The 17,887-nt window shown below is 35.1% G+C and overlaps 2 protein-coding genes and 1 pseudogene across 2 annotated transcripts; all 3 read left to right on the top strand.

Annotated features, from left to right (window-relative positions):
• Positions 1 to 654: 654 nt before the first annotated feature.
• LOC147409392 (agamous-like MADS-box protein AGL61 pseudogene) lies at positions 655 to 1,420 on the top strand (annotated as a pseudogene).
• A 3,316-nt stretch (positions 1,421 to 4,736) lies between these two features.
• Positions 4,737 to 9,071, top strand: LOC147409391 (small ribosomal subunit protein uS17z). The gene is made up of 6 exons (XM_086428422.1): positions 4,737 to 4,866; positions 4,968 to 5,008; positions 5,094 to 5,194; positions 8,345 to 8,489; positions 8,585 to 8,674; positions 8,774 to 9,071. The coding sequence occupies exons 1-6, from the start codon at positions 4,855 to 4,857 to the stop codon at positions 8,865 to 8,867; spliced, it is 483 nt and encodes a 160-aa protein (XP_086284548.1). The 5' UTR covers positions 4,737 to 4,854; the 3' UTR covers positions 8,868 to 9,071.
• Positions 9,072 to 14,986: 5,915 nt separating this feature from the next.
• LOC147409390 (uncharacterized) lies at positions 14,987 to 17,596 on the top strand. Its single transcript, XM_086428413.1, has 2 exons — positions 14,987 to 16,015; positions 16,566 to 17,596. Exons 1-2 carry the CDS (start codon positions 15,393 to 15,395, stop codon positions 17,284 to 17,286), a joined length of 1,344 nt encoding a protein of 447 aa, XP_086284539.1. The 5' UTR covers positions 14,987 to 15,392; the 3' UTR covers positions 17,287 to 17,596.
• Positions 17,597 to 17,887: the final 291 nt, after the last annotated feature.

The following is a 17,887-nucleotide window of genomic DNA, read 5'->3' as shown; positions in this document are numbered from 1 at the left end:
TTATTTAATATTAATCTGAATTTTTGTTTAGTATAATTTGTCTAAATATTCCCCTGGATTTGAAGGTTTTATGCAATTTTATTTATCAGTTTTTGATGCCGTACATTTTTTTATTATTATAAAATTTATTTATTAATCAAAATGAAATTTCAATAAGCCCAACTTGACCAAACCTCTCCAAATTACCTAAATCAAATTACTCAAATTCAACCTGATTTTAAGAGATCAAACTTGGGTTAGTGAATTTAGGCCCGATGGTTAGGTTGAGTTAAGCTCGGCTCGAGGGTTCTGCTACTTGAGTTGAGTTTGGGTTTGGGTTTACCCTCCATTCCGCCCAGGTTGAAGCCCTAGGTTTCGTGGGTCTTTTCAAGATTAACCAAAGTCAGGTCCAGGTCCCATAAGTATACCTTTCTATACTATTGTATTGTGAGTTTCGTTTGACTTTCAGAAGAAAATAAAATAAAATTTATTGTATTGTATGGAGAAGGTCAATGGGAAATTAAAAATGCCAACCAAGAGTATTAGATTCTCATTATTTTCACGTATTAAGTAGGAAAAGATCTTAAACTCCCCGAATTGGTAATTAATCTTATATACAGAAAGAAACTGACAATTAAATTTAAAGGAAACAAAAAAAAGAAAGATTTTAGACAGCTTTGAGAGGGAGTTATTGTATCAGTATGAAGGGATCAACCCCTTTAAATCTCCATGTTGTTCCTCCAACTTTCCAGTCAATCCAGCCACTCCAAAACAAACCCAAATTTCTAATTCTTATCAATTGGTAATGGTGAGGAAGACGAGCATGGGTCGCCGAAAGATCGAAATCAAGAGAATAGAGCAAGAAGAAGCCCGACAGGTTACCTTCTCTAAGCGACGAACCGGGCTCTTCAAGAAGGCTAGTGAGCTCAACATCCTATGTGGTGCTGAAACTGCTATAATTGTTTTCTCACCTGCAGGGAAGGCTTTCTCTTTTGGATATCCATCTGTTGAATCTGTTGTCGATCGTTTACTCGACGTTGGTGCACCATCAATGCTTATTGGTGGTAACCGAGGAGCCAGTAAGGTCAATCAAGGCTACACCGAGGTTATAAACCAATTGGAAGATGAGAAGAAGAGAGGAAAGACACTTCACCAATTGAGAAAAGTAAATCACAACCCATTCTGGTGGGAAACACCCATTGAAGATCTAGGCATGCATGAGTTGGAGATGTTGAGATCCTTAATGGAGGATCTTAAGAAGAATGTCACTAATAGAGCCAATGAGCTATTGATTGATGCATCTCTACCATCGTTCTTGTCATCGAATTCAATTGGAGGGTTGGATCTTGTTGAAAATAAACCAAATGCTTGTAATACTTCTATATTTCCTCATGGTTTTGATTTTAATTTTGGTTTAGGTTTTGGAGGTAGACCTTATTGAAGATTTGTGTACTGGGAGAGAGTACAGTGATGGTTCTTCATTGATAAGAAATTCTAAAACATCATTTCAATGCTCCCCAAAATTTTCACGATTGTTCTATGAAACTTTCTTGAATAAATTTAACGTAATTGAAGTGAAGCCTTGAGGAATAATTATCGAATCCAAACTTTGTTGCTATGGCTGGAATAACCAAATGCCCAAAAAGGTGTCGTGTGGCATATTATTTTACCCTCTTTATGTGAATCTTTTATTTTCCCTTGATGTTGTAAAGATGTCTTCTAGTCCTTGAATTTATTTTTATTTTTATTATTCATGAAACAAATTATAGGTTAAAACAAATGATTTTTCAACCCTTGGTGAAAAATGCTCAGATCTCAAAGTCATTAATCGGACCAACCTTTAATATATATATATATATATCGATTCGCTAAAAAATGCACAGTCTGTATGTGAATGACCTGACAAGGACACAGAATCGTAGATCTTTTTTCCTCGTTTATCCTAAAGAAAAAGATCTATCGTTATGTGCCCTTGCCACATCATTCCCGTACAGACCATGTATCTTTAGTGCGTTGATTTATCATTGGTATATATATGGGTCAACTTTTGTAGAAACGTGTTTTGTCCTGTATGGGCTAAAAGTTTTAGAATTGACTGATTTTTTGTAGATCTCTATGGTGAGGTGATCATCCTCACAAAAAATGAATCAATTCTAAAATTGCTAGTCTCAATTTACAAGTTTAAGAATTGTGGACCGTTCATTTTAACCGTTAGTTTGTAACCACCTTCCATAGGGTTAGAAGTTTTAGAACCGGCTGATTTTTTGTGAGGATGATCTCCTCACCATAGAGATCATTCTCACAAAAAAATCAGCCCATTCCAAAACTTTTTTGGCATATAGGACAAAACGTTGTCTACGGAACATTGTTATATATATATTAACTTGAGGGAATAGGTGATGGTGGATTATGTAAAGTATATATACATATATATAGGGTCCCGTTCAGCAACAAACATTTTGACAAACATTTTTCAAAACATGGGTTAGAGGTTTTGGAATGGGCTGATTTTTGGTGAGGATGATCTCTACGGTGAGGAGATCATCCTCACCAAAAATCAGCCCATTCCAAAACTTCTAGCCCCATTTTACAAGTTGAAAAATCGTGAACCGTCCATTTTTTGTAAACCATTTTTGATGGGGTTAGAAGTTTTGGAATGGGCTGGTTTTTGGTCATGATGATCTCCTCACCGTAGAGATCATCCTCACCAAAAATCAGCCCATTCCAAAACCTCTAACCCATGTTTTGAAAAATGTTTTGCCAAAATGTTCGGCACCCTACGCTTTACCCTACATGTTTTGTCCTACATGGGTTAGAAGTTTTGGAATGGGCTGATTTTTTGTGAGGATGATCTCTATGGTTAGAAGATCCTCCTCACCAAAAATCAGTTCATTCCGAAATTTCTAGTCCCATGTTTACAAGTTGAAAAATCGTGGACCGTCCCTGTTTTGTAAACCATTTTTGATGGGGTTAGAAGTTTTGGAGTGGGCTGATTTTTGGTGAGGATGATCTCCTCACCATAGAGATCATCATCACCAAAAATCAGCTTATTCCAAAACTTCTAACCCATGTAGGACAGAACACGTAGGGTAAAGTGTAGGATGCCGAACGATACCCTATATATATATATATATATCATTTAATAAAATCTATGTCGATCCAACAAAGTTGAACTGTGATCTGATTGTGGTCCATTCAATTTGAAAAAAAAAAATCGATTTAATCTTCAATTTATGAAACATTAGTTAATATATAATATTTCAAATGTACTCCACATCTTAAGATATTTTTGAACATGATGCTCTTTTATTCTCATTTTTTAACTTTTGCATCATCACCCACTTTATGTTGTGATTGCTAATAACACATTATGTAGATCAAATGTATTATAAAAATCTTGTAGATTAAACTCCTTGTTTTGAATTTTTGCTCTTGGAGATTGGAGTGATTGGTTTTCCAAGCAAGGTATGATAGGGGTGTCAATGGGTTGGTTTCAGTTTAGTACTAGAACCATTACATCTTTTTTAGCTCCTAATTTTCGATTATTGTGCGTAAAATAAATGGAACTGGGCACCCATCCATTCCAATTCTCAAGAATTGAATGAGAAAAGTATTTTACATCTATGAAACTTTTTTCCTTTTCAAAATTTAATAGTTTATTGGTTAATGGTGGTGAAAGTGATTCAATTTAATGGGGTTTAGGATCAACTCTCATCAAACCTTTACCACTTAGCTAAGTGGCACTTACTTTTCAAAAATATACATATCACCTAGAAAATTATCAACTTAGTTATAATTTATTATATAAAAGATATAAATTAATGATGTTTTTTTCAAAAATTATAATATGTATTAATTACAAAATGAATGAAAACAACTTCAATCATTTATAATATAAAAAAGGAATGATAGAATTGGTTTTTGGTACTCATCCGATGGAACCTAATGATTCTGGTTTCATTTAGATCTAATTATAATTGGTTCCAATAAAAAGGGATCCACCTTGATGAGCTTTCTTTTTCTCTACGAGATGGTAGACCAATACTTCGTATGTATACTTCTATTGACGTAATATATTAATCATCAATATTGGCCTTCCAACCTCGGATAAGTAGTTGTTATGATCCTACTTTTTACACGGCCCAACATGCATTTTGGTTTGGGAAATGTAATTAGGGCCATTTTAAGTATGGGTTTGTGTTGTGTTAGAGCAATTCCAATGCAAATAGGCATACCTATTAGGCATTTTATTGTGGTGAGTGATTTTGTCTATTCTAGGGATCTTCACTCCAACCGTACTCAAAATGACTTCATAAATTTAACTACAATAAAATTTTCACAATTGCCATCATGTTTTATGTCAATAGGTAGAGAGAGAGAGAGAAAACTCACTCTCTTCTTTTGCCTTTCCCTCTCTTTCTAAAATATTTTAAACTAGAGAGTCAGAGTCCAAGTGTGTTGGAGTGCTTTTCGAAAGACTCTGACTCTGTAAAATGGCAGTTGGGAGAGGATCCAAGGCCATAACCCTAGTGTGTTAGAGTTGCTCTTAGGCCCAATTCAAATTTAGGGTCAGGTTTGGGAACAAGGCCTACAAAGCATGAAATTGTGCGGGCCGGGATTGAACATTGTTATTTGTTACCCCAACCATTAGAGAGATAAGAATCTGCCCGTTTAAGGCCAGACCCGGCCCATTAAGGGGCCATCCTACCATTAAACGTTGAGTCGTGCGACTCGCCACTCATGTGATGTCACACAAGAACACGTTAAGTCTTCGTTGGGATAAATAGTTCGTTTCGAATTAGGGTTTCAATCGCAGGTACGAAAGACTCTCTTCCTTTATCTGTTCTCTTCGTCTCCACCGAGCATCTTTCAATCATGGCTGAACAGGTTAGATTTCAGTAACTATTATACTCTCGGAATCAGTTCTGGTTCATCTCTCTTGTTCATGGATTCATGATTTACTGATTTTTTGTTGTTGTTGATTACAGACGGAGAAAGCATTCTTGAAGCAGCCGAAGGTGTTCCTATGGTGAGAAAAAAATAGTTTTTTTTTTATTATTTTAATTCTTCAATTTTTAGTACGATTTTCTAATTTGTTGTTTCGATCGTTGCAGCTCGAAGAAATCTGGGAAGGGTAAGAGGCCTGGGAAGGGCGGAAACCGTTTCTCAAAAAATATTGGTTTAGGCTTCAAGACGCCTAGAGAGGCTATCGAAGGTTTGTTCAATTCGATGTTTCTACTTTGTATTGTTTATTTGATTGTGTAATTTGTTCTTTTATGACCTACTTGTGTTTTTTGTTTCATTGTTTTCCCCATGAAATCGTCAAAAATTAAAATTACATGAAATCTGAACAGAATTCTAGGGCTTGTAGAAAAATGAAAATGCGCACATTTCGTCATTGTTATTTATTTCTTATTTCGAAATTTTATAAAGAAGTATTATGAGACGGTGCAAGGAATTGTTATTCTATAGAACCAGATTTATGGACTAGCTGATGTTTTATGGAGCATTTTCGCTCTGGAGAGCCATAGATGAAGTAATTGGAGCCCAGAAGGGCTCCTACCCTACCGAGGAGTGAGTGTCAAGGGGTACATAGTTACTGAAATTTGAGACCCAATTAGTTGGGCTTGAGTCTGAGATAGCTTATTGATAATTGGGTGGGTCAGCTTGTACACAGATTTCATATTCACTAGCCTGCCAATACTGTAATTTGGTGGCATCTGGATATGTTGGTGCCAATTGTTGGCTGTCATACTTGCTCTTGTTATAAATGTAATAACTGTTCGTATTAAAGAGCAAGTACCTTGATGTATGTTAGTTGGATGTGCCATGTGATATAGTATTAGTTAATGAGATTAGATAAGAAAAGGAGTGAGCACAAAACTGGAATTATAGGGATCGGTGTTGGAGTCCATGGGATTTAGAATAAGTAAAATGAATACTTAGTATGTTGAATGTAAATTTAGTATTGACAACCTAGAAGATGAAGGTCCAGTAAAAATTGATGGTCTAGAAATACCCCAAAAAAACCATTTCCATCATCTTGAATTTATATAGATAATGATGGAGAGATAGAGGAAGGTGTTTCTCATATATCTTGGATGGTTAAAAGTGAAGGTGTGCTTCTGGAATGTTATGTGATTGATGCATATCAATCAAATTTATAAAATAAAAAAATAAAAAATAAATAAAATATTTGCATGCCTGAGTTGAGCCATTTATGTTTTATGGAGCTGAATGTTGGGTGGTCAAGTAGCATCACATTAATAACTTGAGCGTAGAAGAGATGATGTTGAGATGGATGAGTGGAAAGATAAAAAATGATAAATTTAGAAATGAACACATTCAAAAAACCTAGGAGTAACTCCAATAGGCAATAAACTAGGAGAAAGTTGATTGAGATGGTTTTGACATGTTTAATGAAGGCCGATCACAATCCCAATGAGGGAAGATATTAAAGTCGAAGGTTTTAAACAAGTAAAAGAAAGACCTAAAAGAATGTGAATTGTTATATTCAAAGCAGATACAAACAAACTTATAATTACGAAAGATGTGGATCAAAACAGAGTGGAATGGGGGAACATGATTCATTTGGCTTACCCAAAATCCTTGGGATAAGGTTTTAAGTATCGAGAGTTGTAAGACTGAATTGTTTATAACCATTTCAGTGGTGGCCTTGATCCCACAACTTTGATGGTTTGTTCCCTTTTCATGTCCCCCAACATAAATAAGATAAGTATTCTGCTGGATTGTTTTTTATATTTTCTTTTATTGGGAGGGTCTAAATGACCAATAGGGGAGAATATTGATTGTCAGGGAGGGAGGTTTGATATCTTCCTCATGATTCTACAATAGATAAAATGATGGCTAGCATTTTTCAGTTTTTTCTATATCGGTCATTTTTTTTGGAGTGCATTGACTCTTTTTCCCCCCTAAATGATTGGTGCTAGTAATGCTTCACACTAATTGAAGTTTCCATTCTGTGGTCTTAAAGAGGATTATATCCATGGTTGGCGAAGAAATATTTTCTCTCATAAGGGTTCTTCTTTTGTGTCTCCTCTATTTTTCAGTAAAATATTTTTCCTCTCCTTTATTTTGAGGTACCGATGGGAATGTGGGGATGGAATTGCTTTTGTGCTTCCTGTCGCCCACCCTTTCCCCTTGAACTTTTTCCCCTCATTTTCCTCCTTCAAGTTTAGCCTTTTGCATGCGTGCTCACCAGAAAATCCATGATAAAAAAATTATTCTTTCCCCCTAATTTTCCATCATTTTAGTGAGTGAATCAAAAGGAGGGGAATCATCTATTCCCTTGAATTCTATGCACCCCACCATGACAGTTAGGGCTTGAAATGGTGTGGATCAATACAGGATACAACTTGGTCCAAAGCTGTTTTGGCGAGGTTGGCTCGTTGAGTTAAGATCTGTTTCAAACAGGGCTGGGTTCAATCCAAGGACTTAACCTGGATTGGATTGGATAACATGTTTTCAGTTGGGTTATGGATCTGATTGGATCCTTACCATATATATTGCATTATCAGATTAAAGATGGGTTTCCAGCCTATATACAAGATCCTACATGGGGCCTAAATCATGTAATATGTATCAACATGCCTTTGGTGTTAGGCTTTCGAAGAATATAATCTTATACCACTCCCCTGGAGTGTGCTGGATCTTTTGAATGTCACAGACTACTACTGCTTTAGTATTGTTCTTTTCTCTACTTTATTGCGTCTCCATTCTATGGAGAGCTTTACTCTATATTTTGTTTTCTATCATTTTTTTGTTAGCCTTTCATTACATGATTGATGGGTATTCTTTAGTTAACACAAATTAGACACCACACACTTCATTTTTTTTATTTTTTTTATTTTTACTTTGAAGCTGCATGCATTCTTCTGAACATTGTTGAAGTAGATAAGATATTGCTGTGGTGCTGTTCCTTTGTCAGTTTTATAGGCTGTTTAACTTGAATACCATTCGAGAAATGGAGCACAGTTTTCTTTCTTTCTTTCTTTCATTTTTTTTAATGCAGTAGGATGTCTCCCACCCCCTGAGAAGTGAGACTAAGCCCTTCAGATACACCCAACCACCACAAACAGGAGTATTGGGTTAAGTTGTGGGTGGAGAGACTCGATCTCTCGACCCTTGGGATCATACCTGGGTCACTGAACCACGGTTCCACCACTCGGGTGGTAAAATGGAGCACAGATGTACTCAATACAAATTATTGTCTAAACAATATGTCATTGTTGATTGATAGGCAATCTATATGCATAAGGAATTTCTCTAGTTGGTGCTTGATAAATTCTTCCGAGCTCACACTATTACAAAGCTTGAGGATTGGGATAACATGTTTTATTTTCAGGAACATACATCGATAAAAAATGCCCCTTCACTGGCAATGTTTCCATCAGAGGTCGTATATTGGCAGGCACCTGTCACAGTGCCAAGATGATGAGAACCATCATTGTCCGCCGAGACTACCTTCACTATGTGAAAAAATATCAGAGGCAAGTAACAAACGAAATTCTTTCCTGACATCTGCATTTGCACTTGATTCTTAAAGTGAGAAGGGAATCTGAAGTCTTGTATTTTGAGGTTTCAGATATGAGAAGAGGCATTCCAATATCCCGGCTCACATATCCCCGTGTTTCCGTGTGAAAGAAGGTGACCATGTCACTATTGGCCAGTGCAGGTAAATTCTAAGAGGAGGAAGAAGGGTTGTTTCACCCGTAAGTCAAATAATATTTGTATTGCTTTATCGTTTCTTGATTTTATGTCTGTGTTCTGTTAGGCCATTATCGAAGACTGTGAGGTTTAATGTGTTGAAAGTCATTCCTGCTGGATCCTCTGGTGGAGGTGGAAAGAAGGCTTTCACAGCCTTCTAAGGTTAGTCTCCAGTTTTGCCCCCTGCTGCGGATGTCGTCATGATCATGAAGTTTTGAGTTTTATAACAAGTTGTAGATGATCAAATAGCCATGGCCGATAAACTTTTGATTATTAGTAGTTTTTATCTCATTTTTAAGTGCCTTCAGATTATTATTATTTTTTTTAAATGAGACAATGCTCAGTTTTGGCTTGATTTTGAAATATCCGGAGTTTGTTGAAGTTTATGGTTTGCTTAGAGTGCATTGTTTTATGTTTCATGTTTCATGTTTCATGTTTCATGTTTATGTGTTAAAATAAAATTCACCCCTTGTATGACTAGGCCCGTACAAAGACAGATGATTTCACTGAGTTATAGTCTTTAGCCGAGTGAAGCCTTTTTAGTTTAAACTGGTTTACAATGTATTTTAAAATTTATTTATTTATTTATAAGAAAAAATATCAACAATTAAGTAAATTATGGGGTTTGTTGGGAAGAAGAATGCACTAGTTTGGGGGATGCTTGGAGTGCAAATGTTGTAGGTCAGTGCATCAATTTGTTTGATGGAAGAGATTCTTTCTTTTTGCAAATCTTAGGGAACTAGATCCCTATTTTAAGAGATTCTATTATTAACACACTAACTTTTACTTACAACACCAATCCTTTTGAAATTAGACAATTGGTGTGCCAATAGAATCTCTCGTATTAAATGTTGTCCTTGGACTAATCACTTTTTTTTTATATTATAAAGTAGATTAATAAATAAACTTAGTAAACTCACCCTCGTTACCCCCTAAATGTTTTCAAAATGCACTCCAATTATAAAAAATATTGCCTAATGAGTGCATTTTGTAAATTTTTTTAACCGAATCTAATTCAAATCCAATCCTCTAATAGATTGTTGAGTGGGTTCTTTTTTTTTTTTTTTTTATAGATTATATATTACCGAGTGGGTTCCTCTTAGAGTGATTGGGTAAGTTTTAAATATTTAAATTTTTATAAAAAAAAATTATGAAAAAAATATCAAAATCAATCGATTCTGCCGCTTTGTTCGAGATATGGGCTAATAACGGGTCCTAGACAAGTTGATGTGATGGGCGAATCACATTGTTACCTCAGAGAGAGAGAGGTCGAGATGACTCCAGTTGTAAAACCATGGCTCGAATGCATCATAAATATGGCCCCACCAATGGCAGGTCTGCTCTGGAGACGAATGCACTATTAGATCAAACCATTGGAGATCGTGATGGTATTGTTGAACAACATCATCATATAGTGGGTCCCTAACTAACTCATTGCATTGGCACGCAGTGAGTAGATTCTCCTAAGCTTTTAAATAGCCATTATCGGCTACGGATATCAAAGTCGTTGACAACTGCAACAATTCCTTTAAAGAAATGTGTAAAATCCAAAATAACATCATGCAAACCTTAACGCGTTGAGGAAGAGAAACATGTTCCTTACTAACACAGTAAAGATTTTAATGTCTAGTTGAGAATATCTCAAGGCACACAACACCTTAAAAAACATTGTGTGTATATATATATATATATATGAACAGCGTTATTACGACCTCTATTACGATTCACATTGCGACACACCGTTTTATCTTAAATGGACAAAAATGTTTGGAATGGGCTGATTTTTTGTGAGGATGATCTTTGTAATAAGGGGATCATTTTGGCAAAAAATCATCCCATTCCAAAACTTCTAACCCCATCAAAATTGATTTACAAAAATTGGACGGTCTATAATTTTTTAACAAAAATTGGACGGTCTAGAAGTTTCATAATGAGCTGATTTTTGGCAAGGATGATCTCCTCACCATAGAGATCATCCTCACAAAAAATCAGCCCATTCCAAACATTTTTGCCCATATAAGATAAAATGGTGTGTCGCAATGTGAGTCGTAATAGGGGTCGTAAGAATCCGACCCTATATATATATATATATATATATTATATATATATATATATATATATATATATCAGCCCAATCCGAAACTTTTTAACTTATATTTTGAGAAGTGTTTGGCACAATGTTTGCCTTTCTCTCTCTCTCTAGGGTTTCTGAATGCTTTTCATATATATAATATCAACTTTACTATTGTTTATTTTATTTGCTTTAATTAATCTATTATTACATACTTTTTCTTGCAACAAGATACATCTTTTACAATTTAGAATTAATAGTTTTCAGTAAAATAAATAAACTTTTCTAATAGATTATTTACATGACTCCACTATGGTCCATAGTTGTTATATTTTCGCTTGTCCTACATCTATTATTTGTTTGTTTTTTATTTTTTTAAACTATTTCTGTAATTTGATTATATTAGTGTTGTTACTATGCTACTCACCACCTTCAATCAGTTACGACAAAATAATTCTTGATCAATATAATTATTACCAATTAAATAATCAATATATGTTTTAATGGTTGAAACTCCTATTTTGAAGGATTTAAATTAATTCTATAATTGTAGTAGTATTTTAATTTCTCAATCATTACAATATTGTTATTTCTAATTGTAAAACTTAGTAATAATTCATTATAATATTTATTTTTAGGACATACATGACTAATAGTTATTTAAGAAATAAAAAAAATGCTTAATACGATAGATGAAATTTTTGGGAGTGGGGTTTGAACATTTTGAGAGCGGAGATCGGAGAAGGTTTCACTCCGAAAACTCCAGAACAAGGTTTGAGAGCATGAGCGGCATCCATAACAAAAGGATTGGTCACTGAGATCTTACTAAGGGTCGTTTTGTTTGAATGGATTACCACATCACCAATCCAACACCACAACTCTATAATTTTCATCAAAAAACTTGGATAAAAAAATGATTTCTTTTGAGCTTGATCCAAGGTTTTGAAAATAGATGGCCATCGAACTTCCACCTAACTCCCAAACTTAAAAATGAAATTCAATGGTGAAAAAAATAATTTTTTTTTTTTTTTTGGATTTTTTTTCTCCATAGCACAGAATTTTGTCTTCTACAACCCTAAAGAATCCGATCATATTTTTGAATGCCAGAAGGTGAGCCCAAGGACTTTTAGTAAGGGTGAAATCCTTACTAACTTACTAAGGCTAGTCAAACTCTTAACACTTGTACAAGTGTCTCAACAAAGCAAAGGCCATGATTACAAAACTTTGGAGAAAAACTTACATATTCTCTATCTCATATTGAGCTGGATATCGATGAAAAAAATCTATGATTTGCACACACCTCCACGTCAGGAAAGTAAGAAACGAGGTAAATATTTGAGGTCATTTCTGCATTATTCTTTTGGAGTTGTGTTGAAGTGACCTCGACTTGGAACCTCATATCGCACTTCTTGATGTGAAAGTGGGAATCATAAATGTTTTTACTCGTATCTCAATGAAAAACATCTATAGTTCCCTTACACTATCACATCAAGAAGTGTGATATGAAGTTCTAGGTTGAAGTCACTTCTGCATTATTGTAGTATTAAATAGGAAAACACTAGCCTCAACCCAAGGCTTTTAATAAATAAAATAAAAAACTCTTGAGATTCTAGAGATTCCCAATAAAATGTATCCTAGAAAAATGTACTAATCCCTAGATAGCTCATATCTCTAGGAAGCTATTACTTTTCTCTTAATCTTAATCGCTTGTTTGATGGCTCGGTTGAGGAAAGAAAAGTCCTTTTAGATAGTGCTACAGTCTACGAGGTGGGCTTAGTACTTACGTCCATACTCCATAACGACAAAGTACGGATTCGACAATTATTTTGTGGGTGTTCAATTCAGTTAATTCTGAAAATATTTGTAAATAATTGGGGAAAATTTTGAAGGTTATACAAAATATTGTATTGAATTTCTTACCAAAACCTATCATCTTTAACGACTGCATAAATCCTATGATTGATTTCAATAAATCATAAAGCAAAAGAAATCTAAAATATTAAAAAAGATATCAGAGATCGATCAAAAATGAAGCAAATCTCACACCCTAACTCAAAATCCATTAATAAACCCTAACTCGAATCAATATTGGCAGTTGTTTTCATCGTCTCTTTGCTAGAGTTGTTGCCAAATGTGTTAATCGAAAAACAAAACTACAACTTTCGATGTTCTACAGGTACACAACAAAATTACTAATGTGTTGTGTGTTTGCATTGGTAAAGAAATTGAACATAAATGATGTTTAAGTCATTTGCAATTCGTAGTTGAAGGGAAAAGCAAAAGCAAAAGTAAAACGACTAATTATCCGACAAAATTTGTTGTTTTGCTATTCCTTTTTATATATAGGGTATAGATAATGGTAACGATAACGAAGATACACACACATGCAATATGACCACAAACTAGATCCGGTTAAACCAAGCCATAGTTAGCAATTCAGTGTATGGTAAAAAAATCGTTATAGGGTTAATTCGTTTTAGTAGTTCGTTTAAAATTTTGGTCAAAAATTCGAAGAAATACGTAAATGCGATACAAGAATGATTCGGGTATAATTTGACTTCAATACTTTAAAAAACTTTCAAAAATTCGTGTGTATACATATTAAAATTTTCGTAGTACTCATATTCAAATATTTAGAAATCTTTTCTATCTTTTTAAGATTTATTATTTTCAAAATTACTATCAATGTCCTTCATCTTTAAACTCATCCTCGATAAATTAAGAACATAAGATATTTTTATTCATGTATATCAAACACTTAAACTTTATTACAAATCAATAACACTTCATACCTTTCCACATATTTCATTTTAATATTTCGAGTTGTGCTGAGGTGACACAGGATTTATTAGGATTCTCACAATTCTGACATGGACATACATACATAACCGTAGATGGTTTTTACTCGTATCGCAAGGAAACACATCTATGATTATGTGCACATCCCACGTCAGACTTGTGAGAATCGCAGTAAATGCTCTGTGTCATTCCAACATTTTCCTAATATTTATTCTAAAATAGCATGTATAGAAAAAGATTTAAAACTAAGAATATTTTATTTATTTATTGTTATTAATCATACTATTAACACAGATCTTCATATACTAACACATACTAATTGAATTAAGTGAGTTACCAAGACTCATGTTCAAAAAATTCAAGAGAAGAGAGAAGACATGTAAAAGGAGTGAAGAAATTGAATGTAGATTGAGAATTATAAGATTCGATAACAAATAATGATTAGTGAAATAACAATCAACAATTAGTGATTGTATGATGATGAAACCTTTAAGTGTAAAGAGAGAATAATGAAAATAATATTCTGCAATATTCAGATGGAATTATTTTATTATAAAAATATGCATTAATTTGTATTTTTAACTTTTTGTAGAAAATATGTTTGATTTGTTTAATTCGAGAAAATAATAAATTGCGAATGATTAAAATATGTTCAAAAAGTTGAATTTTTTTAATAAGAATTGAATTGGATGAAAATTTTAATGGTTTTGTTTATCATTCGGAAAATTACGATATAAATCAGGAATTATTCCAAGAATTACTAATCATGGACCAGACATTGTTAGGTACTTTGGTCCTAATTCGACATAGATTTAATGGGCTGAAATATCTTTTTTTATCCAAACCCTATCTATATGGGCTTAAGAAAGGCCCTATAAACCACCCTTTTGGACGAGTCCAAAGAAAGATAAAAGTAGGGGCATTTCCGTCAAAGAAAAAAATGGCTGTACGTGGGGGCGTGCACATTGTGATGGGAATATGTGATTCAGTTAAATTGTATGCTTCTAGAGATCGGTGAAGAGGTCTTTAAGAAAGAATTATACAGAACAAAAAAACAAAAACCCAAATAGAAAGAAAAAAAAATATATATAAATAAAGAACAAGTGTCAATGATACGTCGGACACTTTAAAATTTTTGAAACATCCCCTCAAAAATTGCCACTTGGCATACCAAAAGGGTGGGCCAAACATTTTTACATCAACAAATCCTATATGATTCTACCACGTGTTGTTTTTTTGTATGATTTTAAAAACTTTCGAAGCTTCATGATGTATCAAATATTTCCTCGCCCACCCTACAGAGACTTCTTCATTCAGATACCTTCAAACTACCGTTCTACTAGCGAGAAAAACGACAGTCTGTAGACAGCTGTATGCCAACGAGTGTGTAATTAATGCCTGCAACTGTCCCGTACAGTTAGTGAGAGAAACTCTAGTGAGAGAAAGAGAGACAGAAATCACTTTAATTTTTATTATTTTTTTTGGCAAGCAAGCAAGAAACCAAAAAGACCAACACAGAGCCAGATCGATACCAAGGGAAGAGAGAGAGAGATTGGCGTACGTGTGCATTGCGCACCAGCTCAATCTCCCTCCTCGCCGCACGCTTCCCAATAAACATTTCTACAGCCATTACAGCCTGTTTGAAACAAACTCCTCTCTCTCTCTATCTCTCTTCTATCTTAGTATATTAGTTCTGTATCTTTCTCTTTCTGGGATCTCCTCGTACTTCTCTCTCTGATCACTGAAGAAGATTAACAAGAAAAACCCTAGAAACTGTAATCTTCTCCGAGAGAGGATTTACAAAGGACGTACAACAATGGATCCTTGTCCTTTCGTCCGAATCCTCATCGGAAACCTAGCTTTGAAGATTCCGGTAGCCTCGAAACCTGCTCGCTCCGGTGTTCATCCTTATAGCTCTCCATGTTTCTGCAAGATTAAACTCAAGTACTTCCCTCAACAAACGGCGATTATACCTCTTATTCCACCGGAAACTCAGATCTCCGATCATCAAACACAAACCCTAGCTGCAAGTTTCCATTTGAGTAAAGCAGATCTGGAAAAGCTTGAAGCAAAGTCGATCTTTGCTGGGAAACCTTGTTTGAAGATTGCGATCTATACTGGACGCAGAGGTACGACTTGTGGAGTGAATTCTGGGAGACTTTTGGGTAGGGTTTCGGTTCCGTTGGATCTGGCGGGAACGGAGACTAGGTCTTGTGTTTTCCAGAACGGTTGGATATCTGTTGGGAAGGATGTTAAAGGATCTTCAACGCAGATGCATTTGAATGTGAAAGCAGAGCCTGATCCGAGATTCGTTTTTCAGTTCGACGGAGAGGCGGAATGTAGTCCTCAGGTTTTCCAGATTCAGGGGAACATACGGCAGCCGGTGTTCACTTGCAAGTTCAGTTTAAAAAGCTCTGGTGACCGGAATCAGATTTCCAGGTTAGTTAGGGTTTCTTTCTGTTTCTTTTTAGTAGATTAGATTCTCCATCTTTGACAGTCTTGTTTTTCATTTTTTTTTCTTCTAATTATGGAATCTGCATTTCTTAATTTTCATGTTTATTTAAAAATTGATCCTTTCTGAAATTTAAGATTTTAAAAATTGTATAAAGTTTGTTTGAATTGTACAGTAAAGTTGCTTCCTGATTATGTTTCTAACTTTCTCTTTTTAACTTTCTAAATCAACGAATTGGAAGAGCGTTTCAATTACATTTCATAATATGTAGCAATAAATTAGAGATAAAGCTGTTATAGAACTCAATCGATTCATTTCTTTAATGAGGTTGCGTGTAATTCCATCTTGTTAAAGTGTAATATGTAACTCTGAAGTGTACGGTAAAGCTTACTTTCAATTCGGATCAAACAAGGAAGATTTCATTGAATTTATTTAATAAGCTCTAAAGCATCGAAGATTTCATTTTGTTCGATTTTCAGAAAAATTAAACCAAGATCTTAACTTTATGGATTTTATTGTTTTTTTTGTCCAAAACAGATCATCGCAACTTGAACCAAGTAGTTCTAGGGGTTGGTTGAGCTCGCTTGGAAGCGAGAGGGAACGTCTGGGGAAAGAACGAAAGGGTTGGTCGATCACGGTTCACGATCTATCTGGCTCACCAGTTGCAGCCGCATCAATGGTGACGCCCTTCGTTGCCTCACCCGGTTCGGACCGAGTGAGCCGATCAAACCCAGGAGCATGGCTCATTCTTCGACCAGGCGATGGCACGTGGAAGCCATGGGGTCGACTCGAGGCATGGCGGGAACGTGGAAGCAGTGATGGCCTTGGCTACCGATTCGAGGTCATTCTGGACACTAATGGTGGCATGAGCTCAGCTGGAATTCTACTAGCAGAGTCTACTCTCCGCAGTAACAAAGGTGGCAAATTTGTAATTGATATGAGTGGGAACTCCAATGGGCGTTCTACGCCAACTATATCGAACTCCCCTGGTTGTAGTCCAAGGGGGAGCGGTGATTTCGGGTACGGGTTGTGGCCCTATTGTCTCTATAAGGGTTTCGTAATGTCGTCTACAGTGGATGGAGAGGGAAAGTGCAGTAAACCTGTGGTGGAGGTTAGTGTGCAGCACGTGAACTGCACTGAAGATGCAGCAGCATTTGTTGCTCTTGCTGCTGCTGTTGATCTTAGCATGGACGCTTGCAGGCTTTTCTCTCAAAAGCTCAGAAAAGAGTTGTCCCAACATCAGGAAATGTTTTGTTGATTTTGCTTCTTTTGTTTTTTTGTTTTTTTTTTTTTTTATTTGGGGGAAATTTTTTTTTTCTTTTTCTCTTTTAGCTGGTATTGGGTGGGTCTTGACGATGGTTTTGTTTTTTCGCCGTTTCGTCGCAGTTAGATGTAACTTTCTTCTACTGTCGGTAGTTCTAACTATCTGTCTAGATGTGTCACGTGTGTTTGTGTTTCGTTTTGTTTTGTTTGTGTAAAATTGTACAGTAAGATGAGAAGAAGAAACGGGGCACGCCTATTTGTGTGTGACTTTTAATTATCTGAATTTTAACTAATTTAATCTTCTAGTGTGTGTGTGTGTGATTGATTGAAGTGTGGTTTGTTGTGTTAAGTTGGTTAGTTTTGGTTATCTTTACGTGGGGTTTTCGTTGGTAGAGTAGATAGATTAATGAAGGGACGTGGATGTTTTAATTTAATAAAATGAAATATTAAATGTTTTAATGGGGGTTTGGTTGAACCGTTGGGAATTGGGATTGAACGTCAATATTCTATTATATTTGATTAGTAATGAAATTACTCATAAATGTAATGGCTGATAGCTGTAATGCGTTTTGCTTCCTTTATTTGGTGGCACAATG

This window comes from Akebia trifoliata, chromosome 2 (genome assembly GCF_017979445.1).
Source record: "Akebia trifoliata isolate Shusen 1 chromosome 2, ASM1797944v1, whole genome shotgun sequence".
NCBI lineage: Eukaryota > Viridiplantae > Streptophyta > Magnoliopsida > Ranunculales > Lardizabalaceae > Akebia > Akebia trifoliata.
Note: the sequence above shows the minus strand (reverse complement) of the source record. Positions and strands in the feature narration are given on the sequence as shown.

Excerpts from the sequence above, each read along its gene's own strand:
- LOC147409391 (XM_086428422.1), top strand. Across the intron at positions 5,195-8,344 it reads GCCTAGAGAGGCTATCGAAG|GAACATACATCGATAAAAAA; the intron begins GTTTGTTCAATT and ends TTTTATTTTCAG. Across the intron at positions 8,675-8,773 it reads GTCACTATTGGCCAGTGCAG|GCCATTATCGAAGACTGTGA; the intron begins GTAAATTCTAAG and ends GTGTTCTGTTAG.
- LOC147409390 (XM_086428413.1), top strand. The coding sequence starts at position 15,393 with ATGGATCCTTGTCCTTTCGTCCGAATCCTCATCGGAAACCTAGCTTTG. Across the intron at positions 16,016-16,565 it reads GACCGGAATCAGATTTCCAG|ATCATCGCAACTTGAACCAA; the intron begins GTTAGTTAGGGT and ends TGTCCAAAACAG.